Raw genomic sequence first — 26,687 nt, 5'->3', positions numbered from 1 at the left:
CTATGCTCCGTGGTCCAGTCAAAACCCTGTCTTTTTCACTCAGCGCATAGTTAAGCTCTGGAATTCATTGCCAGAAGATGTCGTTACAGCAGTTAGTGTATCTGGGTTTAAAATAGGTTTGGATATGTTCCTAGAGGAAAAATCCATAGAACTATTACGGTAATTAATAAGCAATAGTAGCTTGAGATTTGTTTGGGTACTTGCCAGATACTTATGACTTGGATTGGCCAATGTTGGAAACAGGATTCTGGGCTTGATGGACCTTTGGTCTGACCCAGTATGGCATACCTTATGTTCTTATGATGGAGGATAGTGCCTCCTTGGGCAGAAGTAATACTTCCTCTGGCTCTATCCTGAATACTTTCTAGAAGAGAAGGGTGGGTCTGGAGTAGGAGTACAGCACTGTTGGAGTGTTGCAAAGTTATTACATTTTTGTGCTACTGAGTCCTTCACATGGCCTCTGAAGAAATTCTCTCCAGTGCAGGGCATGTCAGCAAGTTGTTCCTGTGCCTCTGTAGGGAGATCAGAGGTGCGCAGCCAGGCGAGTCCATGTGCCCCTAACCCAATGGCAGAGACTTGCTGCCGCCTCAAACATTGTGGGTTGATTTAATCACGTTTTTCACACTCCAGCTCTTGCTGCTTACAAGGTAACTGCTCGGCCATCTTCTACACCTGCTTCAGAATGTCCCACATATACTGGTTCATGAAGAGCTGGTAGGTCATTATGTGGGCAATAAGCACGGCACCCTGAAAAACTTTCCTCCCAGTTGTATTCATGGCTCTAGGATGCTTCCCCATGTGCATCAAGGAATGGGTCCTAGAGTGCTTTGTCTTCTTGAGAACAGATTTGACCATCACAGACTGGTGGTATAACCTAGTAATGATGGCAGAAAAACAGAAATGGTCCATCCAATCTACCTAGCAAGTTTCTTATGGGAGGAACTGCTGCTCCATGCAGGTTACCCCCAAAGTCTTAAGTTAAGGGTAGTAATACTACTAGCAACATTTTTCGGGGTTAGTAGCCTTGATAATTCAGACAATGCTGCTTGAATGTGCTTTGCTTTTGAACTTGGCCATAGAAGCAGGACTAGGGGGCACTCTATGAAGTTAGCAAGTAGCACATTTCAAACAAATCTGAGAAAATTCTCTCACTCAACGCAACAATCCACCTCTAGAATTCATTGCTAGAGGATGTGATTAAGGCAGTTAGTGCAGCTGGGTTTTAAAAAAGTTTTGGATAAGTTCCTGCAAGAGAAGTCCATAAACTGCTATTACCCAATAAGGAATAGCCACTGCTTGTTACCAGCATTAGAAGCTGAGATCTATTTAATGTTTGGATACTAACTAGGTACTTGTGACTTGGATTGACCACTGTTGGAAACAGGATACTAGGCTTGATGGACCCTTGGTCTGACTTAGTATTTTCTGATGTAATGTTTGTAACTGCGTCAAAAACATGAAAGCTAATTGGTTACGGGTGGTAACTGCCGCTCCATGCAGGTTACCCCCATGCATTCTTTCCTTCATTTCCATACTTCTAGCCTTTAGGGATCCACTGTGTTTATTTAAAATCTTTTCTATACAGACATTCACATAGCATATCATATCGGTTTACAGTTACAGATCCTGCAGAATTCAGCTGCCAGGCTACTTTCAGGTATAAACAAAAGGGATCATATTACTCCTGTCCTGGCTGCTCTACACTGGCTTCCAGTAGAATACAGAGTTAAATATAAGGTTCTATGCCTTTTACACAAAGCAATCTACGCCGATCAAGTAGATTGGATGAATGCCGTTATGCGCATTCATATTCCACAACGCAATTTACGTTCAGCTGGAAAGGGTTTTCTTACCATTCCCTCTGTTACTATGGCCAGACTTACCTCTGTCAGGGACAGGGCTCGCTCTTTGGTAGGCCCAGTTCTTTGGAATACGTTACAGACTGATCTGAGACTCCAGAGGAATATGAAGGAATTTAAGAAAGCTTTAAAAACCTGGTTATATGCAGAAGCTTTCTCAGATATCAGTTAAAACTTGCCCTTGTTATCTTATGCTTGTTCATTTCTTTTAAACTGTAATAGGTTACTGTATTAGTTATACGTAAAACCTAGTTTATTCAATTCTGTACATGCTATTGTAGTTAGTTTTTTTTCTTATAAAGTGTTTTATGCTATTATGCCTTATTGTATTTTATGTCTGATTTTATTGTGATGCAATGTACACCGGTGTGAAGGTTTACACCAACATCGGTTTAGAAAAATAAATAAATTTACATGGAACTGGGATATTATAACTTTAGAAAAGGAAAGAAGTTATATGGAACAAGGAGCTACGAAAACTTGGTTGTAGGAGGAGACATAGCAAAATTGAGAGGACAGTGGCTGAGAGGTAACAGATAATCAGGCATAATTGTTAACATTATAATATGAAGTATTAATTTATACATACAACATAACATAAAAATGGGGGTATACTTAAAAATAAAAGAGTAGAAGGAAATAATGGGCCAGGGGAGAGGGGAAAAGGGATGGGAGGATCGGTGATGAAGGGAAAATAGTGCTGTGGTAAGTATGGTAAGTACCATTGGTTATTACAAGAATATGAGAAGCTAATAGAGGTACTGTGGTGAATAAAATTAGGAGGATGGCGGGGAAACGAGCAGTAGCAGGTGCGGTGAACAGAGGGACTTGATTATGGGAAGGCTTGTCTAAACAGCCAAGTTTTTAATTGTTTTTTTTTTTTTTTAAGTTCTGGGTGCAGTGTTCCTGGCGTAGTTCCATAGTGAAGGTCCCGCTAAGGAAAAAGCACATTCTTTCGTGGAAATGTGGTGAATAAATTTGGGTGAGGGTATGTACAGGGATCCTTTATAAGCGGATCTGACGGGTATTTTCGATGTGTAGTAGTGCAAGGAGTCATTTAGCCAATGGGTATGCTGGTTGTGAAGGGTCTTGTGAATAATAGTAAGATTCTAATGGAGTATTCTAAAGCGAATTGGGAGCCAGTGGAGATCTTTGAGGATGGGCATAATGTGTTATTTTTGGCGGGTATTGGTAAGGATTCTGTCCTCAGCATTTTGGAGCATTTGGAGGGGTTTAATGGTGGTCGTGGGGAGGCCTAGAAGAAGAGTGTTGCAATGGTCGATTTTAGAGAATGGCTTGGAGGACTGTGCGAAAGTCATTGAGGAGGAGGGGGGGGTCAATCTTTTTTTTTTTTTTTTTTTTTTAGAACTTGGACTTTAAATAAGTCTTATTGTGGTGTTACATTTTTTTAGGTTCAGCTGGTTGTCAAGGACAACACCAAGATCTCTCACTTGAAGGGCTGTAGTGACGGGAGGCTCGAGGGGGTGAGGTTGTTGTGGTCAGGCGAGATGAGTAGTTCCGTTTTGGCTGTGTTGAGGGCGAGGTTGAGGCTAGTGAGAAGGTGGTCAATCGAATTAAGGCAGTTGTCCCAGTCCTGATTTATCCCATACCATTTTGAATTTGTTTTTGTCCTCACCACCTCTTCCATAAGGGTATTCCAGGTATCCACCACCTTCTCGGTGAAGAAATATTTCCTGATGTTGGTTCTGAGTCATCCTTCTGGAGTTTCATTTCGTGATTCATGTCTACTGACTGCTTTCCAACAGAAAAGGTTTGAAGTTTGTGCATCACTAAAACCTTTCAGGTATCTGAAGGTCTGTATCATACTTGTATCTCCTCTTCTCCACGGTATACATATTTAGATCCTTCAGCTTCTCCTTATAAATCTTTCAAAACAGACTCCACACCATTTTGGTCACCCTTCTCTGGATCGCCTCTGCCCTGTCTCTATCCAGCAACTAAAATGCAAGTGCCAGTGGCAGCTGACACTTGTCAAATCCAGGAGCATTTTGGATGAGATAAACCATGTCCATCTTCTTGTTTATAGCAGCCAGCGAGAGGGGAGTTCTCCAATATCCTCAACAGCAACTCATGAAGAATCTCATGCACTGGGACTCTCACAATCTCCTTATAAGACTCCATGTACTAGAGAATATCCAGCATCTTGGGTCTGGAGTGTTTCTTTCTCTGGAATGTACAGGGGATGGCTTCCACCAACTGCACAAACCCTGAGAAGGAGAGGTTCTCAGGTGGGGACAGTAAGAGATCGAAGGAGACACCCACTGATGCTCCATCATCTGAACCATTTTTCAAGTCCTGGTACTCTAGAAATATGAAGATAATGACCAACTGTGACTGAAACTGGAAGGATCTTTAGGTGCTCAATCCCTGGCCAGTGGGATGACTACGGTGTGGCCTGGACCCAGAAGACCTGTTCCCTCAGGGATCTTAATCTCCTGAGGAGACCGGGATAACCATGGAATCAGCCAGCACTGCCTCAGTTGCCTCTCTGAGCCTTGGTGAGACAACAGCACAGACAAGTGAATACAGGGAATCTATAAGCTTGAGAACAGATGGTGCTGCACTCTGTGCCACTGATGCCCCAATATTGAGGCCCTGTAGCACCTTTTTCAGAGCCAGCTGCACACATTTACTCCAATTCCTTCTCAGAGATCACAGATGCCAACAAACTAGGCGGCAGGAGGAGTGACTACATCCTCTTAGGAACTGAGAGAAGGATCGGTGTAGACTGTGCAAACCCCCGGAGTTTTTGAGAATGAGTTCTAGTCATCACGAGGTCACTTTGTGGTAGGTTTTTTTTTTGTTGTTTTTTTTTTTTTTTTGGGGGGGGGGGTGTTTCTCAGCATACACTAGATCATGCTCATGCATCGAAGGGCTTCACTACATGCTCAGTATTGGTCTTCCCCAGTGCCTTGGTCAAAGAGGAAGAACCAGAGGCCTTCTTAACCAGGATGAGCTGGTCGATCGCTTATCTCCAAATTCCCTGCTGGCCACTGACACCAAGGGTACCAATGGCCCACTCCAATGAAGATGACTCCACTTCCATTGATACAGCTCCATGGTTCTTCAATGTATTGGTCTTCTGGTGCCCGAACAGACGTTTCATCAAATCCAAGCTGGACCGGCATCCTTTGCGGGTCATCTCTGTGCACTTGTGGCAACCCTGGACATCATGCAATGTCCCCAAGTACAGGACCTATCATGGGAGATCTGTGATAGACATAATACATCTACATTGGAGGCACCATTGGAATCTGGACATGGCGCCACAAAATAAATAAATAAATGGAAACAGCAAAGTTGCTTACCACTCTCCAAGGACAGCAGGATGTTAGTCCTCACAACTGGGTGACATCAATGGATGAAGCCCAGCAAGGAAAACTTTTGTCAAAGTTTCTAGAAACTTTGGCTGGCACGCTGAGCATGCCCAGCAGGCTGCTAGCCACGTGAGTCGGCAAACAACCAAAAAATCCCGCTAAAAAGACCCCAACTCTACAGGGAGGTGGGTGGGTTCTGTGAGGACTAACATCCTGCTGTCCTTGGAGAACACCTGTTACAGGTAAACAACTGCTTTCTCCAAGGACAAGCAGGATGTTAGTCCTCACAACTGGGTGAATAACTAGCTTCAGGCTTCTCTGACTATGAGCAGCAAAAACGGGTGCAAACGTGTACAACAACTGCAGCTGCGGAGACTAGAGGAGCAGGCTGTCATCCAAGAGAGGAACCACAGTGGGAGAGTTGTGTTATGGCTGAAAAAGGTTCTGTAGGATGGATTGCCCAAAACGGGAGTCCTGCTGCCCATCCTTGTCTAAGTAGTAATGAGAGGCAAAGGTATGCCGCTCTGCAAATTTCATGAATAGGAACCACTCACAGGTGCACTACCAAAACAGACATGGCCTGGGATGGTATGAGCCCGAACAGGGCCAGCAAGCTGCAGCCCTGCCTGCGCTTGGCAGAAGGCGATGCCGTCAGCCAACCAGTGGGATGATGTCTGTTTGGAAACAGCGACACCCAACCTATTTCTGTTGAATGAAATGAACAGTTGAGTGCCGCCGTCTGTTCTAGGTAGAAGGCGAGCACCCTCTTACAGTCTAATGCAGGCTTCTGAAACCTGTCCTGGGGCCCCCACAGCCAGTCAGGTTTTCAGGATATCCACAATGAATATGCAGGAGATAAATTTGCATATACTGAGTCTCCATGATATGCAAATGTATCTCATGCATAATCATTGTGGATATCCTAAAAACCCGACTGGCTGTGGGGTCCCCAAGACAGGTTTGGGAAGCCCTGGGCTAAGGTTTGGAGGGCACGTTCAACTCTAGGAGCATGAGGCCTTGGGGAAAAAAAAGACGGTAAGATGATGGTCTGGATGAGGTGGAACTCAAACCACCGTGGGTAGGAACCTCGGATGTGTAATGTAGTACCACCCTGTCATGACAGAACTTCATGTAAGGCGGGTACAACACCCATGCCTGCAGTTCACTCATCCTGCGAGCCGATGTGACCGCCACTAAGAAAAGTACTTTCCAGGAAAGGTATTTGAGGTCACGAGAGCATAACGGCTCAAACAGGGGTTTCATGAGCTGTGAGTACCATGTTTAGATCCCAGGAAACCACCGGGGTACGAGAAAGAGGTTTTAGTTGAAGGAGACCCTTCATGAAACATCCCACCAGTGGACGGCAAGAGATAGCAGAACCATCCACATCCCAATGGTTTGCTCCTATGGCACTCAGGTGTACCCCTCACAGAGGTGGTCTGTAGGCCGGATTCAGAGAGCAACAGTAAGCAATCCAGAAGAGATAAGGGGGAGCAGGTGAAGGGGTCAAAACCGCAACCTTCACACCAGGAGGAGAACCGCTTCCACTTCAGATCGTAGGATTTTCTGGTGGACGGTTTCCTAGATTCTAGAAGAACACGGGACACTGCCGTTGGGTAGGCCGAGGGCCTCAACCGACAGCCAATCAACAACCATGCTGTGAGGGTTAGGGATCAGAGGTTGGGATGGTGCTGTTCCCAGTCGGATTGGGAAAAGAACTGTGAGCTCCTGAAAGGTTGGGTACCAGACCTGACAGGTCCATGAGGGAGCGATCAGGATCATTGTGCCCTGATCCTGCTGCAACTTCTAAAGTATCTTGGAGATAAGGGGAAGGGGGCAGGTAGGCATACAGCAAGCCCATCCCCAAGTGGATCAAGAATGCGTCAGCCAATGACCCTTTGCCCCTCTTGCCGACGGAGCAAAAGTGGCATACTTTCCTGTTCTCCCAAGAGGCAAACAGGTCCACGTCCGGGGTCCCCCCCCAGCAGCTGAAGAGGTGATTTGCCACCTCCTGCTTGAGGGACCACTTGGTGGTCTGAATGTCCAACTCAGAGCATCAGCTAGGGTGTTTTCCACCCCTGGAAGGTACACCGCCCGGAGAGTTATACTGTTTGTGATGGCCTATGTCCAAACCAGGACTGCCGCTTGGCAAAGAGGGAATGACCCGGATCCACCCTGCTTGTTCAGGTATCACATGGTCACCTGACTGCCTGTGTGTACCAGGATTACTTTGCTTACCAGCAACACCCATAGGGCATATCGGACCGCCCTCAGCTCCAGAAGATTGATTTGGAGCCTCCTTTCCTGAGGCGACCAGAAACCCTGCATGCGATACCTCAGCACGTGTGCTCCCCACCCTGTCTGAGAAGCGGTGGTGAGCGAAACCTGGGGCCAAGCTGCCGCAAACGGGGACACCCGTAGCAGATTCTCGAGGACTGTCCACCAACAAAGAGAACGGCGCAGCTTGTCTTTGACCACAATGGGGGCATGTAAGTCCTGGGACGCCCGACACAACTAGGAACACAATGTCCATTGTGCACGGCGCATGTGTAGCTGAGCGAACGGGGTGACATGCACCGTCGCCGCTATATGGCCAAGCAGTTGGAGCAAGTGGTGAGCAGATACCTGGATGTGGCTGGAAATATGACGTGCAAGAGCCGCCAAGGTCTCTGCCCTGTCCTGAGGTAGGTAGGCAGGCCTTGTTCTGGACAGGGTCCAGGTGTGCCCCAATGAAGTCCAGTTGTCTGGCTGGCTGAAGGTGGGACTTGGGGTAGTAGATCAAGAATCCCAAGGTTTCCAGTGTGTCTATTCTGAGGTGCGTGGCCACCTGAGCCCCCTGGAACGAGCTGCCAGTGATGAGCCAGTCATTAATGTAGGGGAAAGCACAGTTGCTTACCTGTAACAGATGTTCTCCTAGGACAGCAGGATGTTAGACCTCACATGTGGGGTGACATCATCCGATGGAGCCCAGCACAGAAAACATTTGTCAAAGTTTCTAGAAGCTTTGACCAGCATGCTGCTATCCACGCATCTCCACGTGAGGTCCCTCTTCAGTCTTGTAATATAGATGAAAAAATACAAGAGAAAAAAAAATAAACCAAAAGGAAAACCCAAATCCGTGAGGAGGCGGGCAGGATTCCTGAAGACTAACATCCTGCTGTCCTAGCAGAACACCTGTTACAGGTAAGCAACAGCGCTTTCTCCTAGGACAAGCAGGATGGTAGTCCTCACATGTGGGTGAGTACAAAGCTCCAGACTGTCCCTGGCCACCATAGGGACCACAGTGACCGACCAAAGTGCCAATGGGCACTATAACAACTGCAGCACCATGGGCCGAAAAGGAATTGTCTGGTTCCCACAGAGCACAGAAGGAAAAGTTGGGTTCAGGACCAAAGGAAATGTCTTGACACCCGTCCTTGTCCAAACAGTAATGAGCCACAAACGTGTGAAGAGAACTCCAAGTTGCGGCCTGACAAATCTCGGCAACGGGAACTGCATGCTGATTAGCTACCGACACCGCCATGGCCTGCACAGAGCGAGCCTTTACTCTGCCAGCGAGCGTGAGGCCTGCCTGCTGATAGCAAAAGACAATGCAATCTGCCAACCAGTTTGACAGGGTCTGCTTACCCACCGCCCTTCCCAGTCTGCTGAAATCAAAAGATACAAAGAGCTGGGTGGACTGTCTGCGGCTGGATTACGATCCAGAAAGAAAGCCAAAGCCCTTTTGCAGTCCAACGTATGAAGGGCTCACTCCCCTGAGTGGGAGTGAGGCCTAGGGAAGAAAGGGAGTAACATGATGGACTAATTAAGGTGGAAATTTGATACCACCTTGGGCAGGAACTTCGGATGCGTACACACCACCACACGACCATGAAAGAATTTCAAGTATGGTAGGTAGGTCAACAGAGCTTGAAGCTCACTGACCCTAGGAGCTGAAGTAATCGCCACAGGAACAAAACATTCCAGGTGAGGAAGTTCAGGTAGCAAGACCGCAGCGGCTCAAAAGGAAGTTGCATGAGCCATGCCAGGACAACTTTGAGGACCCAGGCAGGCTCTGAAGAGGGGGCGTCAGTGAGAGGCCCCACATGAACCGGCCTACCAAAGCTTGTGTGGAAACTGGCATGCCAGCGACACCCTGATGGGTACGCACTAACAGCACTCAAGTGGACCCTGACCGAGCTGGTCTGAAGCCCAGACTCAGAAAGGTGCCACAGGTAGTTCGAGGGGGCAGGAGAAGGAATCCAAGCCATGTCGCGCACACTAGATGGAAAATCTTTTCCACTTCAAGCTGTAGGACTTTCTGGTAGAGGGTTTTCAGGATGCCACCAGTACCTGGGAGATGCTGTCTGAGAGTGCCAGAGGCTGAAGGACTATGCGCTCAACATCCAAGCCGTCAGGGCTAATGCCCGGAGGTTCGAATGGCGCCCCGAATCTGAGAGATGAGATTGGGTGCCGTCCCCAGCTGGACAGGAACCCACACCAGACTTGACGTGGCCAGAAGGGCCCCACCAGGATCATGGTCCTGCCATCCTGTTGGAAGCTTCAGCAATGTTTTTCAGCAGGAGTGGCAGAGGGAGATACATGTATAGCAGGCCTCTCCCCCAGCGGAGGGAGAATGCATCGCAGGCTGGATGTCAGTCCCCCAACAACCGGGAGCAGAAGTTGCTCACTTTGTAGTTGCAAGGGGAGGCGAAAAGGTCCACATCCAGCGTGTCCCAGCAGTGAAACAGCTCAGCAGCCACCCCCAGGTGGAGGGACCACTCGTGAGGCTGAAAGGAGCAGCTTACGCGATCCACCAGGACATTCAGACGACCCGGCAGGTACATGGCACGCAGACACATCCCTTGCAAGAGGGCCCAATCCCATACTTGCACTGCCTCCAGGCACAGCAGGATTGACCCTGTGCCTCCCTGCTTGTTGATATACCACATCGCAACTTGGCTGTCCGTCCGAATCAGGACTTCCTTGGACGTCAACTGGTCCCTGAACGCCAACAAGGCATACTGGATTGCCTGAAGCTGATATGACAGTTAACCTCAGAGGCAGTCCAGAGACCTTGGGCATGGATTCCCTTCACATGGGCTCCCCAGCCCTGAGAGGAAGCATCGGTGGTGAGAATCGCCTGGGGCAGAGGTTTGGAAGGGAAGTCCTTTTTCCAGGTTGGAAAGATCTTCCCACTAAGTTAGAGACACTTGCAGAGGGTCCGTGATTGTGACAGGGGCCTCGAGATCCTGGGAAGCCTGTCGCCACTGGGACCGCAAGGTCCACTGGGCCCTCCTCATTCAGATGCGAGCCAGAGGGGCCACATGGACAGAGGCCACCATGCAGCCCGGCAGGTGGAGAAGAAGGCGGGCCGATACCCTCCGGCTGTTCCAGATAAGAGTAGCCAACAAGACAAGGGTGATCGCTCGGTCCCAGGGCAAAAAATGCTTTTGCCTGTGCCGTGTCCAGTCTGGTGCCTATAAAGTCCAGCTGAGGAGACTGGCAGAGATGAAACTTGGGGAAGTTGATAAACCCCAAAGCCTGCAGTGTCTGCACTGTCAAGGTCAGATTATGGAAGGCTCCTGAGTAGGAGTTACTCTTCAGCAACCAGTCATCCAGGTAGGGGAACACATGCACCGAGTGACGCCCAAGGTAGGCAGCCACCTCCGCTAGGCATTTGGTAAAAACGCAGGGGGACAGATGCCAGCCCGAAGGGCAGCACTTTGTACTGGTAATGTGCTTACCCTAACACGAAGCGGAGGTACTTCCGGTGGCTGGGGAAGATAGCAATGTGCGCATAAGCCTCTGAGATCTAGAGAGCAAAGCCAGTCTCCTCCTCTGAAGAGCGGGAGCGGTGTGCCCAGAGAGACCATCTTGAACTTTTCTCTGACAAAAAAAATGTGTCACAAGCCATCATTCTTTCTTGGAATGAGGAAATACCTCGAATAGAACCCTTGGCCCCACTGAAGGCAAGGGACCGGTTCCACCGAGCCCGCCACAAGGAGGGCGGAGAGTTCCATCTGAAGTATTATCTGATGGGCAGATGAACCCCACGATGGACATGGGGGAGAGATCTCCAGGAGCAGACTGAAGTTTAGACGATACTCCTGTCAGATGATAGTGAGAACCCATTGGTCCAACGTGATCTCTTCCCAGTGATGGGCGAAGTTCAAGAGCTTGCTTCCAACCGGGAGATCCGATATCAGGGGTACGGTCAACTGACCTTTGCTCCCTCGCTGTCAGTCAAAAGCCCATAGCTGGGGCTTGCTGCAGAACTGGCTGGGGCCTAGGTGCTTGCTGCTGGCAAGGATAATACTTCCTCTGCCTGTAGAAGGGCTTCTGGGATCCTGGCCGAGGACGGGGCATTAGAAGCGCTAGCGGAAAGCTGTTGAAGGATGTCATGATGGTCCTTCAATTGCACTACTGCATCCCAGACTTTATCCCTGAAGAGGTTTTCACCTGTGCAAGGGAGATCAGCTAGCCTATCCTGGACCTCCAGCTGGAGGTCAAGAGGCTCTTAGCCATGCCATTCGCCTGGCACAGATGCCAACTGCAGCTAAGCAGGCTGCCATCTCAAGTACATCATAGGTGGAACGCACCTTGTGCTTTTCTGCTGAGACCCAGCAGGACAATGGCCGAGAGGGCCTCCTGCTGTTGTTGAGGTAGGCCCTCTGAAGTCTTGGACCAGTTTCCAGAGATTGCAGATGTACTGGGTCATATAAAGCTGGTAGGTGTGCCTTGGAAGACTTACCTGGCAGGATATCTAAATCCTGTGCTCACGTCCGGAGAGGCGGTGGGCATAGGTGCGGGAGCGCCAGGCCTTTTTCAAGGCGGACTCCGGAACCAGAGCCATGCGTCGATGGTGTCCGTTTGCGATGCTTATGGGACCTCCCTTGGTGCTCAGCTCGGTCTTTCCCTGGTGCAGAGGAAGTGGAAGATCCCAATGTCTGGGAGAGTGGGGAAATCGAGGATCTATTGCCTTCCCCATGATCTTTGGAGGTACTAGCAAGAGGAACAGCCAGGGGCTCCCTACAACCTCTCGGAGTCGATGGAGCCAATGTAGGAATGGAAGGAGTAGACTTAGGGGCCCCGAAACGTTTCTCCATCTTGTTGAGGCATGCCCAATGGCCTTTGGGAGTCATCTGTTCACAGAGATGACACCCACGGACATCTTGCAAGGTCCTCAGGCAGAGAATACAAACCTCATGCAGATCCGTGATAGACATGGTCCGCGGGCACTGGGGACACCAATGGAAACCAGTCAACACCATAGCAAAAAGACCCGGTGCGCGGTTGATGACCAGCGGACACCGCGAGGCGAGAAGTTGGGAATCAACCACAAAAAATTGGAGAAAGGAGAAAAGAGACCTACCGCTGAGGAGGCACTGACCGTGAAGGGAGACCAGAGGGGGAAAAAAAACCCAAGAAAACCCAAAATTCTGGAGAAAAACCAGAAAAAGAAGGAGCTCCACAAACCGCGAGGCAACTGCACCGCGGAAAAGAGACAAGGAGGACCTTGCGTGGACATGTGGATAGCAGCATGCTGGGCATACTCAGTGTGCTGGTCAAAGCTTCTAGAAACTTTGACAAAAGTTTTCCGTGCCAGGCTCCATCGGATGATGTCACCCTCCCACGTGAGGACTACCATCCTGCTTGTCCTAGAAGAATACATGAACACCCTGCCTGCGAAGATGGGCACAGACAACTGCCAGACATTTGGTAAAGACCGGGGGGGGGGGGGGGGGGGGGGAGAGAGAGATGCCAGACATAGGGGCAGGACACAATACTGGTAATGCCGGTGGCCCACTCGAAAATGGAGGTACTGCCGGTCCCCTTGGAAAATGGGGATATGGGCATATGTGTCTTGCAGATCGAGGGAGCAGAGCCAGTCGCCCCCCTTGAGAAAGGGGATTAGAGTGCCCAGCGTGACCATCTTGAACTTCTTTCACCAAGAACCGGTTTAGGACTCTCAGGTCCAGTATGGGCCTGAGGCCTCCCGTTTTCTTGGGGATAAGAAAATACTGGGAGTAGAACCCTGTGTATCTTGCTGGCCAGTGGGAACCAGCTCGACCACCTGCGCGGAAAGGAAGGCAGAGAGTTCTGCTTGAAGTATTTGATCGCTCTCTACTGTTCCCCATCCTGGAAATGGTAGGAAGCGGGGTGGTAATCGCTGGAAATAAATCCGGTAACCCTGGCAGACATGATCGAATTTCAACGATCTGCAAAGAGTTGAAGATGGCCTCCAACTAGAGGGGCCAGGGTTCTGCTGCTGGCTCTGACTCCCTTGACGCCAGTCAAAAGCCGGTGGCGGGGTTTTGTGATAGGGCCGTGGTTGCCCGAAGGGCCAAGACTGCCTCTGTCTGGGTTTCACCACTGGCCGTTGAGGTCAAGATATCGCGGCAGGAAGGTAATACCTGCAGGGCCAGTAAAAAAGTCATTTCAGATATGACCAAGCGAGCTTCCTAGCAGGCTGGTTGCCGTAAGTATTAGCCGACAATTGAAGGGTCTCTGAATCCGGTTGCCAAACAGGTTCTCCCCAGTACAGGGCAGGTCTGCTAGATGGTCCTGGACCTCTGGGTGCAAGTCGGATGCCCGTAACCATGCTGTGCGCTGGGCCCCAATGCCCGCTGCAGCCAACCTCATGTCCATTTCAAACATCATATGCCGCATAGACTTTGTGTTTGTCACATTTGAGGCCCTGCTGAACACCTTTCTGAAACTCTTCCTGTTACTGCTGAGGTAGGCGCTCACTGAATTCTTGAGCTTGTTTCCACAAGTTTCGAGAATACAATGAGCATGGCACTCTGGAATACATGCCGACCCAAGGTATCTAGGGCTTTGTGCTCACACCCCGGCAGCACCGATGCATGGGTGTGCACCCTCAGCCCTAAGGCCTGACTCTACCACCACCACAGACTGGTGTGAGAGTTGGCAGTGGTCAAACCAGTGGAGGGTTGAACCAGGTACACCGCGTCCATCTTTCTGTTGACTGGTGGCATCGAGATCGGATGCTCCCATAAGAAGGTTACCAGGTCCTTGAAAATGGCATGGACTGGCACCGCCACTACTTCCTTCGGTGTATTCATGAACTGCAGGATCAAGCATTTTGTTTCTAGAGTCCTGCTCCAACAGCTGAAAGAGGCCTTGATGAACTCTTAAGGAGAGACCCTCTGGGGAGGGGGAAAAAAAAAAAATAAAATTGCTGCCATTTCTCTGGCAGGGAGGGCTTAGAAGGTAAATCTTCTGACTCATCTGGCAAAGAGATAGATGCTTCCCATTCCCAGGGGGATGCCAAAAGTTGTTGGTTAAGTTGGAATGTTATGCTATTCGAGCAGTCTAAGAATGAATTTGAGGAAGCCCAGTTCATGAGTTTCTTTGCCCTGTGAGGTCTCCTGAAGAGGAGCAGCAGTAAAGATTTCATTAGGAAACACTGAAAGATTCGCTGAATATATGCGAATATGTGTTTTATGAATAGAACAAAGACTGTGAATAATGTGTTCTGGCAGCACTCGGTAAAAATAGTGGATGTAAGAGTGGTTTGTTATCCCCGACGCTAACTAGTTTGGTGAAAAGATAAGAATATCCCCTGACGAAGCCTACTGAGGCGAAACAAGGGACCTTCTTGGGGGTCTATTCAAGATATCATAGGATGAAAGACATTATAATTGGGGGGCTATTTAAAGATCCACTTGATTGATTGGGGGTCTATTTAAGACTCAAGATTTAATTGTTTGAAAAAGATATTACAATTAGAATAATTAGGCAATATGCAAAATTGAGAAACATTTACAATATCTGAAATATAGGGTTTTAGGTTGGGTGATTTTTTTAATGTATGTATGTGGTGTGTATGAGGGTTTGTATGGTATTGTTTTTAGAAGTATGATGTGGCGATTCATGTATAATGCTGTATAGGATGGGGTGCGATACTACATCATATTATGGGTACTTTATGATTGCAAAGGTTTAAAAAAATATATATGACGGTATGTGTTAAATTATGTAAGTACATTTTTTTGTGAAATATGAAAAGGTTTTGTATGTAAAGTTAACAATTTCTAGTGTATAGCTATATATAGTTTGAATACATCTGTTTAGTGTTGTAGTTAATATATAGAGGGATCCGATGGCACCATCGGCATCAGGGTACCGAAGGAATCAGTGGAATAGACCCAGAGGGCCTGGGGAGAGCTGGATGGTGAAGGGTCACCGCGAGCCTCCAGTCCACCATCGAATCCAATGGCTTGTCTTCTTCTGAGGAGTCGCTGACTGGAATGCGGGCTAGTGGCGACCGCAGCAGTGTGCTCAGGGGCCTCTGAGGGGCTTGAGGCACCGGTGCCGGCTGCGTAGGAAGCATACTGAGCAGCATATCGAACCTCTGCAGCAACTGTGTGAGCACCAGTGGAGCAAGTTCTTGCGGCGGAGGCTGTACCCAAGGAACTGAAGGCTCGAGGACCTGTAGGGACCCGCCAACCGCCATCCACATATGTCTTTCGAGCTCCTCCTCGAATGCTTGAGAAGAAACAGGCAGAATCGAGAGACCCTCTGGTTGGAGGGGGACAGATTCCACCACTGGAACCAGTGGAGGCCACCTGGAAGCATCAATGGGGTCAGAGAGGATGATGTCCTCCACCCTCGATCACTTCGTGGGAGGCACAGAGGTCGATGCCCTCACACTGTCCTTTTTAGAAGAGGAAGATCGATGTCTGTTTCCTGGACCTCTCCTGGTGGTCCCGGCAATCCTTCCTCGAAGCCAAGGGGAATGTCAAGGAACATGAACAGGAAGAGACAGACAATGGATGGTCTCCTGCGCTCACCTTGGAAGCAGGCCCGACAGGCACAGGAGAACTTGGGGCATGGGCCTCCTTATCGAGCAGTGGGGATTGTTCCGAATGTTTGGCCCCGAACAATTTCTCCATTTTGTCGAGACTGGCTCTGCGACCCTTCGGGGTCATTTGGGAACAAAAATCAAACGCGGACATCGTGGGAAGCCCCCAGGCAAAGAACACAGACCTCATGGGGGTCTGTGAGGGACATAGTCCATGGGCAATGAGGGAACCGACGGAAATCAGACAATGCAATCGGAAAAAGAATGCGATGTGTGGTCAATGGCCGGTGGGTATCTGAAGACAGTGCCAGCAGTGATCGATCGTGAAGACCCAAGGAAACTTACCGATCTCCGAAGAGGGACCCTACGAGACACAGAAGCGAAGAAAACATTTTTTAGGAAAATACAGACCGAGCTCCTGAACCATGTGGCAACAGCTTCACGGAAAAGAAGAGACTGAAGACCCCGCGTGGATGTGTGGTTAGCGACATGCTGGGCATGCTCAGTGTGCCAAAGTTTCTAAAAAGTTTGACAAAAGTCTTCGTGCCAGGCTCCATCTGATGATGTCACCTAGTTGAGAACTACCATCCTGTTTGTCCTTGGAGAAAAAAAAAAACTCCATGGCAGCAGATAGCTGATGGCCAGCGAGCACAGACAGCACCACAGCCCGGAAAGAATTGAGTGTGAAATGAAACGTAAACAAACATTTTTAAAAAAAACCCCACTTAGGGAAACTATCAGGATGGCCCTGCGAATGTGAAAAGAGAAAACAGACAAGAAACTGCAAAAAAAACAGAAAAAAATCTCACTGAAGCAGGACCATTTCCACCCAGCTCTGTGGAAAAATTCTAAAAGGACCCCCATATGGATGCATGGTATTATGCATGCTGTGGGCATGCTCAGTAAGGCTCAAAGTTCTAGAAATTTTGACATACATTTTCCATACTGGGCTCCATCAGATATTACCAAATATAAGGACTGCCATCCTGCTTGTCCTCTGAGCGACAAGGATTACTTTTCAAGAGAAGTTCTGACTGTAATCTGTTGAAGTCTAAAACTCATATCACCCAACTAATTTCATCTCAAAATTCTAACATGGAGGTCACCTTCCGAAAAGGACAGAACTCACCTTTCAGTGTAACCCGGTGAGTTTCCTGGAAACATTACACCATTCATCCTGTGTACACTATTGGAATTGTTCTTCCTACAAAAAAACAAAATGTCAAAAAAATACAACAGATTTAAAAAACTACTGATTATGCTTGGTCACAATAAAACCTGATTTTCTGAACAGTCTGTATACCTTTAATTTCTGCATGCACTGTTTCCAATGTATGCAGATACAACTCATATGTTCATTGTGGATATCCTGAAATCAAGGGGTTTTTTTTGTTTTTTTTACACACTCCAGTACTGGAGTTCCCTATCCCTGTTTTATAGTCTGAAGCAATAGGTACCATTACAGGATTTGCCATATAAACTGGTTCCACTAAAGGCTGAACTAAAGCAATCCCTAAATATATGCAAATGAAATCAAAATAGCACATTTAAACCAAAAGTTTTACATGTAAAATTCAATACTTTAAGGAACTTTACTTAAGAAACCTTTGAATCCAATATAAGGTATGCTAGGCCAGTGGTTCTCAATCTTTTTCTGTCGGGACACCTCACAGATGGTTCACATGCGTGACATGCAGAATACATGATCGTCACTGGGCTAAATGTAAACACATACTCTATCTACAGGAACCGCCCTGATCCCCCAGCAATGGGTGTAGAGCAGACCTAGGACATTCCCTGTTCAATTTACCATACAAAAAAAGATATTTCTGGTGTAATCTCAGTAACAGCAACAAACTCTCTCTCCTAGCAGGAGCAATAGCCCTCTTATGAAAAGACGGTAATTTACCACCTATGCATGCCCTATTGAGAAAACACAACAAATACGACATACAAATGCCTACAGACTAGTAAAACACCTCACCTCGGTCAAACATACAGAATCAACCTTCACCAACACCACAGATACAAATATGGAGACAAACTGGAATGGAAACCCAAAAGAGCCACTCTGCATGCAGTGCAAAACTAGAGAAGTGGAAACAAAATTAGCACCTAACAGACTCCCAGGATCTGCAATAATGTACACAACTTAATCCACAAAGTTACACCTGTATTATGAAGCTCATTCAAACAGTAACAACCCAACCTATGAAAAGGCTATGTTACAAATATTTAACCAGGCATTAAACACCATTACACCTCCTATTAAGAAAAGAAAACAAGCAAAGCTGCTATAGATCTCTACACAAACTACAATCTTGCAGAATACCCTTACCTGGGTCACACACACAGAACAGACCCTCACCAAATACAGAATAAAGTGAACATCAAGTTAGTTTTTGTTTTTCCATTGTTGCACTGCATACACAGTCTGGCTTCTTGCTGTTTCCAGTTCAGCTACACATTTCTATTTATACATTCAAGAAATAAAATAATTCTACAACCAAAATGTTTCAAAACAACTGATAAATAGAATGACATCCAATCATTAAAAACTTATAAAATTAAAAATTAAAAAAAAATCTCAACACCAATAAAATATTTCAAGCAGCAGACATATCATCCAATAAAATGGCAGTCAATCAAGAAAGACTTAAAAAGCCACCTTTACTTACCCTCTCCAGCAACTCTCCTACTCCTTGCCATTGCAGGCCAATAGCATACACCAAAAGCAGCAATGGCTGCTGAAGCTGTCCTCATGGTCCTCTTTCCTTATAGCCCATAACTAGTTTGCCTCACCCAAAGTTTGTCACACACACATACACACATCTCCTCCCTGACTACTCTCTCACACACACAACAGTCACCTCAGAAGGCGTTCGACAAAGTTCCTCATGAGAGGCTTCTAGGAAACGTGAAAAGTCATGGGATAGGTGGCAATGTCCTTTTGTGGATTACAAACTGGCTAAAAGACAGGAAACAGAGTAGGATTAAATGGACAATTTTCTCAGTGGAAGGGAGTGGGCAGTGGAGTGCCTCAGGGATCTGTATTGGGACCCTTACTTTTCAATATATTTATAAATGATCTGGAAAGAAATACGATGAGTGAGGTAATCAAATTTGCAGATGATACAAAATTGTTCAGAGTAGTTAAATCACAAGCAGATTGTGATAAATTGCAGGAAGACCTTGTGAGATTGGAAAACTGGGCATCAAAATGGCAGATGAAATTTAATGAGGATAAGTGCAATGTGATGCATATAGGGAAAAATAATCCATGCTATAGTTACACAATTTTAGGTTCCATATTAGGTGCTACCACCCAGAAAGAGATCTAGGCGTCGTAGTGGTAACACATTGAAATCGGTTCAGTGTGCTGCGGCAGTCAAAAAAGCAAACAATGTTGGGAATTATTAGGAAGGGAATGGTGAATAAAACGGAAAATGTCATAATGCCTCTGTATCGCTCCATGGTGAGACTCCACCTTGAATACTGTGTACAATTCTGGTCGCCGCATCTCAAAAAAGATATAATTGCGATGGAGAAGGTACAGAGAAGGGTGACCAAAATGATAAGGGGAATGGAACAGCTCCCCTATAAGGAAAGACAAAAGAGGTTAGGACTTTTCTGCTTGGAGAAGAGACAGCTGAGGGGGGATATGATATAGGTGTTTAAAAGCATGAGAGGTCTAGAATGGGTAGATGTGAATCGGTTATTTACTCTTTCGGATAATAGAAAGCCTAGGTGGCACTCCATGAAGTTAGTGTGTGGCACATTTAAAACTAATCTGAGAAAGTTCTTCTTCACTCAACGCACAATTAAACTCTGGAATTTGTTGCCACAGGATGTGGTTAGTGCAGTTAGTATAGCTGTGTTTAAAAAATGATTGGATAAGTTCTTGGAGGAGAAAAGTCCATTACCTGCTATTAATTGAGTTGACATAGAAAATAGCCACTGCTATTACTAGCAACGGTAACATGGAATAGACTTAGTTTTTGGGTACTTGCCAGGTTCTTATGGCCTGGATTGGCCACTGTTGGAAACAGGTTGCTGGGCTTGATGGACCCTTGGTCTGAAACAGTATGGCATGTTCTTATGTTATGTTATGTTCCCTGACCACTCTCTCTCTCACACAGTCACCTCCCTGACCCCACTCTCACTCAGTTTCCTCCTTGACCATTCTCCTGCTCTCACACTTTTTCTCTTACTTGCACAGTCTCAATCACATTCTCTCACACATGTGGCTCACTGTCTCACTCACCCCCACCCCTAGCACACATGGCAACTACAGCACAAGAAAGCTAGTAAGCTGCTATTAAAGCAGAGTTGGGACAGGCTGGGAACTGCAATAGGAGTGACTCCCCGCAGCGGTATCAAGGCAGCACTCAACTGTTTGTGCTGTGATCATCACGGTGCACAGTCAGCTAAGAATGTGGCCATGGGGAATTCCTGCAGTGGGACTGTTTGGGAAATCCGTCAATTAGCTGCCTGGTTCGCCGCAGATCCAGGGCAGCTAATTAATGATTTCTCAAACAGCCATGTGGCAGGAAATCCCCACAGCCACATTCTGAGCTGACTGCTCTGCGCCACGATGATCACAGCACAGGCAAATAGTTGAGTGCTGCCTTCTTACTGCTGCGGGGCCTGGAGGAGTCTTGGGACACGATTTCTGCAGGAGCAATAGCAGAAGCATGGCCCTTTCTTCTTCCCGCATGCCCGGTAAACATCACTTCCTCTGCCAGGCCTCAGGGGCAGGAAGAAGAAAAGGCCATGTTGCTGTGCCGGCTTCCACAAACACTACTGCCATTCCCCTCCGGGCTTGAATGTGCTGACAGCATGGGCAGGAATGGCAGCAGTGTTCATTGAATTCTGTGCAACCCATTGGGGTGAGCAGAGGGAGGTAAGAGCAGCGGGAGACCAGGAAGTACGCAATACACCTGCTGGTGCTTGGTGACACACTGGTTGAGAACCGCTGTGCCAGAATGTGCAAGTGTAAATGTGCAGTTTTGCACCCATTTTTTTGCACAGAGATGTACTCCTGAAATTGCAAGACGACTTATGCAAAAAAAAAAAAAAAAGTGTGCACAGATTAGCGCTCCTCCATGGAAATTCCATGTTAATTAAGGCATTAACTATTACTCCCTGATGTGGAGCGGTGCGTATGATTTACTCATGTTTTCTTAACTCTAGAAATGTAATTCCTGGACAAAGGTGAAAAAGTTTCTGGGGGTAGTGTTAGTCTACGGGACTGAACCAGGAGTTTGTGGTTTCAGAGTTTATGTTCTATGCCTTTACATGCATAGAACATGTGTTTTGTTTGCATAACTTTTAGGAATGTATTTGTGCACCTAATTCAAGCTTTATGAGCCTAAGAGCACAACTTATGCACCTAACTAAACCAGCACACTTCACTTGTCTTATTACATCAGGTTCTTTATTAGAAGCAAAAGTCTATAGGCAAAACCTGCCCCTTTATATAACTCAGTATTGTCAAAACATTCAGCACGTTCGCATTAGTAATAATGTCATTTTTTAGTGAAAAAAACAAAAAAAACCCCAACAAATTAGCGATATACAAAATGACTAATCCAAGAAACCACTATGAAACTCATAGGTGTACTACTAGCATTACTCAAAGACTATCATAAATCAAAAGATTATTGGGAGCATTGCATAAGTTGATTTCACTTGATATTTCCTCCTCTTTTACTCTCATACATCATTACTGGTCTCAAAATAGCATAAACTTTTTTTTTTTTAAATGTTAAATTTTGCTTCTAAAACTTGAAAATTATCTTATCCACAGTTTACAAAACTATACCCAGCATGAAGTCATCAGGATAAATGTTGAAAAGCAGCTCACTCAGCGAGCCTGAGAACAGTCGTGTTTCAGCATCTTCATCAGGGGCAATTTACTGATGAAAAATAACTCAAGCTATTGTGAGACAGAGGATAAAAAACTGTGGATAAGTTTCACGTTTTCAAAATTTTCAAGTTTTAGAAGCAAAGTTTAACAAAAAAAATGGGATTATGCTACTGTGAAACCAATTATAATGTATGAGAGTAAAAAAAAGAGGAAGCAGCATGAACAAGTTTGCTTACCATAAACTGTTTTCTGTAGATAGCAAGATAAATTAGCCATCACTGGGTTGACACTCTGGTTCCAAAAGACTTCTCTCATAGCTAGTACAGCTTTTTGTTCTGAGCATGTGCAGCAGTTCCTGCACAGGCAAAGCCTGTAATCTCCTCAATCCATATTAGAGTTAGAATAATCTGATCTCCAGGTAGGTGGGAGGGTCACTTATGACTAATTCATCCTATCTACAGAAAACATTGTTTATGGTAAACAAACTTGTTTTTTCCGTTGATAAGCAGTCTGAATTAGCTGAATTTTGGGGAGCCCTAAGCTTAAGGTGGTAGGAAAAAAACATCTGTGGGATACAAGCTTATCCTAGTCTAAAATCTGTTTTTGTTTGGTTTTTTTTTGGGGGGGGGGGGGGTTTGTTTGCACCCCAGGTACTTCCCAGTGGAGAGCAGATTACCTAGAGAAAGCATGAGACAGTACTGTTATCCCTGCTGTTCACTTGTCTAAATAGTAATGAGAGGTGAAGGTATGTATGGAGGACCAGGTTTATGTTTTGTACATGTCCTCACGCGATACATTTGCAGGTTTGATATTGATGCTGCCATTGCTTGTATCTGATGAGCTGCAATGCGATCGTGAAGTTGCAGCTGTGCTGCGATGTAGCAATGTTTGATGCAATTTATGGCCAAGTCACCATAGTACATTTGGTGACTTGTGTGCAGAGTCGATTAGGGTTATAGGAAACAGAGTTGCAAAGTTTTTCCAAAGTTGTTCCATTTTGCTTTTGTAATAAGCTACTGCTCTTTTGTAATCTAAAGTATGTAGTCGTTTTTCCCCCTCATGAGCATGAAGTTTTGGATACATTGTGAGGACGATGGATTGGTTGAGGTGAAATGAACTCACCACCTTGGGTAACAATTTGGGGTTGGTAAGGAGTATCATCTTATCATGAAACAATTGAAGATAAGGTGAATAGTGTACCAGTGCTTGCAGTTCACTTATGTGATGCACTGAGGTGATCGCTATCAAGAAAAGTACTTTCCTTATAAAGAACTTAAGTGGTGCAGATTTCATGGGTTTGAATGGAGGCTCCATGAGTTGTCGATGGATTGGATTTAAGTACCAGGGTGCAGCTGGCTTAGTGATCGATGAACAGAATTTCCAGTCCTTTCATGAATCAGATACCTAGCTATAGAACTGTTGATTCGATCATGGCAGGCCACAATGGCACTAGGGTGAACTTTTACTGAAGATGTTGCTAAATCCTAAGTAGAGAGATGATGTAGGTATACTAATGATTTGTGGTTGCATGATCGTGGGTATAAACCCCTATTCTGACACCATGAAGTAAAAAACAGTGCCATTTGAATGCATGTTTCCTTGCTGCGAGAATCACCTCTTCTACTTCCAAAGGCAGTGGCAGCTCTCCAATTATTGATCATTCAACATCCATGCAGGAGATGAAGAGGTTCTGAATTGGGATATAAAAGCCTGTTTTCTTCTTGTGTTGGAAGCTTGGGGCCATTGCCAAGTGGTATTGGCAGATGTGACAACAGCAGTTTTAAATACATGTATCAAATCTGTTGAGGCCATGCCAGGGCAATCAATATCATGCAAGCCTAGTCTCTGCCCACCACCTGGATTGTTCTGCAATCAGTGGAAGGGTAAAAAGCATACACAAGGCAGTGCCTCCAATCAAGCACAAAGGTGTTTTGTACGATCTGCTGAGGTTGCCACTGAATTGAGCAAAAAAATCGATCTACTTTGTTGTTTTTGTCCTATGCAAAGAGGTCTACCGTTGGTTAACCCCACTGCCAGAAAATTTGTACGGCTGTGGAGTATCTGAGGGAATATTCATTGCGAGAGAGTAGTCTGCTGAGATTATCTGCTTGTGTTTTGTATGCTGGGTGCATACACTGCTTGTAGGGAAGTCTGGTATTTAAGTGCCCATTGCCAAATTTGTAGTGTTTCTAGGCCCCCTTGTTTGTTGACATAGAACATGGCAACTTGGTTATCTCTTTTGCGTTGAAGGATGTGGGTGAAAGCTCAAAGAGTATATTTGACTGCACAGAGTTCTTGTCAGTTGATGTGGAACAGATGCTAAAACATGGATCATGTCCCCTGTGTTTGGTATGAAATTATGTGCGCTCCCCAGCAAAGCTTGGATGAGTCCATCTTTAGTATTTGATTGGATTCTGAGAAACTCACCCGTCAGGTTAGGCGACCACAGCCACCAGAACAGCTCTGTTTTCATTTCCTGTGAGATCACAACTGTGTGGGAAAATGATTGTATCTGTTGATGCCACTAGGTTCGGAGACCCCATTGTAAGTGGTGCAGGTGTAGTTTCGTGTGAGGTACGACGCATATTGCCACTGCCATATGCCCTAACGCCACTAGAACTTGACATGCCATTGTCCATGAACGGCTGAATAGGGTGGACGTGAAGAGGAAAGCTGAGAATTCTTCCTGAAGGGAGGTATGCCTTGACTTTTTTCTTAACTAGTAATGCCTCAATGAAGTGGAGTAATTGGGTTGAAATGGTATGGGATTTCAAAAACTTTATGAGAAAACCCAGGTCTTGAAGAAGCTGGATACATTTTTGGAGGGATAGTAGCATTGCTGCCCAAGTTTACTTCGTGGTGTAATCAACCAGCTATTCAAGTAAGAAACTCTTTGATCCCCAACCACCATCTGGCACTTTGTGAAGACTTGTGGAGCTGCCAAGAGTCCAAAAGGGAGTACCTTGTACTGATAGTGATTGCTATTTACTTAAGAACATAAATACTTCCAGTAAGATGAATGAATCGGGATATGCTCGTATTTGAAGGTCCAGGTAGCACATCAAGTCTCCCTTCTGGAGAAAGGTTAAGATTGTGTCGAGGAAGTACACCTTAAACTTTTCCTTCCGAAGGTGTTCAGTTGTCAGAGGCCTCCTGACGTCTTGGGGATGAAGAAATATCGGGAGTAGAATCCAGATTCCCTCTTTTATTGAGGAACCACCTCTATGGTTTGATTGAAAAGTAGACCTTGTTTTTATGCTAGAAGTTGTTTTTGAAGTGTCGGCAATGGGTCAGATGGAAGTCCGGTGGAGCTTCCTGGGGAAGCTGCTGTCTATATGAGAGTTTCGTAGATGACTGTTGCGGAGTTGGTGATGAAAAACAAGCAGTGGTGGAGTGGGTGAAGGAAGCAACTCAGCTGTTCTGTCTCCTGAAGGTGCATCCATTGAGGATTCCTCCTATGGTGAGAATGGAGGTGTACTTGGTAGAGCATATGGATGAGGCAGAGTAAGAGGCAGTGTTGAAAGTGCAGGTGGTAAAGCACCATAACCTGGGGGAAAATCATGAAAAACATCTTGACTATATCAGTTGTTCTAAAGCTTCTTAGGTGGAGATAGTGGCTCTGTGTCCTCTCCCATTACTAGTTTGGGTTCTGGCTGTAGAAATGAAGATTTAGTAGATGCCAGCAGAATTACAGAACATCTTGGAGTTGGGCCCTCTAAATATAAGCCCTGAGACATCAGGTGCTTATGGGTACCATGCATATAGGCAGTGGTAACCTGTATGACATGATGCAATAACAAAGTTTCTTCGTAAGTTCCAGGTGCCAGTGAGTATGCCAGAAGCTCTGGAGAAAACAAGAGACAGAGTGGCGTAATTGGTGGCGTTTTATGCGCCAGTTACTTTGAGTGTGTTGTGTGTCCTGTGACTGTCACACACTTCGAGACAATCTGTGCACCTCGCAGAGATTTCCCAGTTTGCTTTGATGATACCTGTGCTGTTGGCGTCAGGTGTTTCAAATGCATCCACTTCAATCCTTGAGCCATTGGCGCATGTGTTGGGTGCTTCTTCGTTCCTTCATTTAGACAGTGTTGATGCTGTGGACTATTTTGATCGAGGCACTGGACTTCAAGTGCATCGGCTGTTTGGAGGCATGTGTCATTTTTTGGTGCGAGGTTTGCATCAACGGGCCCTCCTTTTGCCTTTTCATAATTTTTTCATCTTCCTCCTTTTTTCTCTTAGATGGGGATTCGCAGTGTCCAGTCGGTGTTTACGCAGAGGAGCTAATGCTCATGGTGTCTTGTGTAGGGATATATCATGTTTACCCCTGAAGCACAAAATTTGAATCATAAGAGCCAAGAAACTGACAGGCCCCAAGCACTGTCACAGCAAGAGAAAGACTTTTACCCAGGTGAACTTTAAAAATGCACTGTCTCAGTGGAAAATGAACTTTTGTCCTGTTACACTGAAGGATACCTTATCAGATCTGCCTATTTTCATGTTTCTCTGTCAATAGGAGCAAAGCAGAGAGACGACTTAAGCTCCTAAGCAAGTGTCAGAGATGAGACAAGGCAAGTCCATAGGTCAGAAGACCCCCGGGGAAGGGGGAGGGCAGTCAGAGAAAAATGCTGACCCTGGCAGACAGCTTGGCATACAAACATGGCAGTTCTCCCCCAAAGAAATGGGGAGGAGGAGGAAAACCTACAACGTGGCAGGGACCCCCCCCCCCCCCAAAGTAATGGGGAAGGGAAAAGACCTACAATGCGGCAAAAGACCCTCCCACCCACTGCGTGGTTATGCATGAGCTTATGCAT

The 26,687-nt window shown here is 46.4% G+C and overlaps 1 protein-coding gene across 6 annotated transcripts in view; it reads right to left on the bottom strand.

Moving 5' to 3' along the window:
* Positions 1-26,687, bottom strand: part of PPP4R2 (protein phosphatase 4 regulatory subunit 2) — a 192,604-nt gene that overhangs the window by 21,430 nt on the left and 144,487 nt on the right. For all 6 annotated transcript variants that reach the window (XM_029601100.1, XM_029601096.1, XM_029601094.1 and 3 more), the window contains one exon: positions 17,137-17,211. In XM_029601100.1, the coding sequence (XP_029456960.1) occupies positions 17,137-17,211 (75 nt within the window). The remainder of the gene's footprint in view (positions 1-17,136; positions 17,212-26,687) is intronic.

This window comes from Rhinatrema bivittatum, chromosome 4 (assembly GCF_901001135.1).
Source record: "Rhinatrema bivittatum chromosome 4, aRhiBiv1.1, whole genome shotgun sequence".
Lineage (NCBI taxonomy): Eukaryota > Metazoa > Chordata > Amphibia > Gymnophiona > Rhinatrematidae > Rhinatrema > Rhinatrema bivittatum.
Note: the sequence above shows the minus strand (reverse complement) of the source record. Positions and strands in the feature narration are given on the sequence as shown.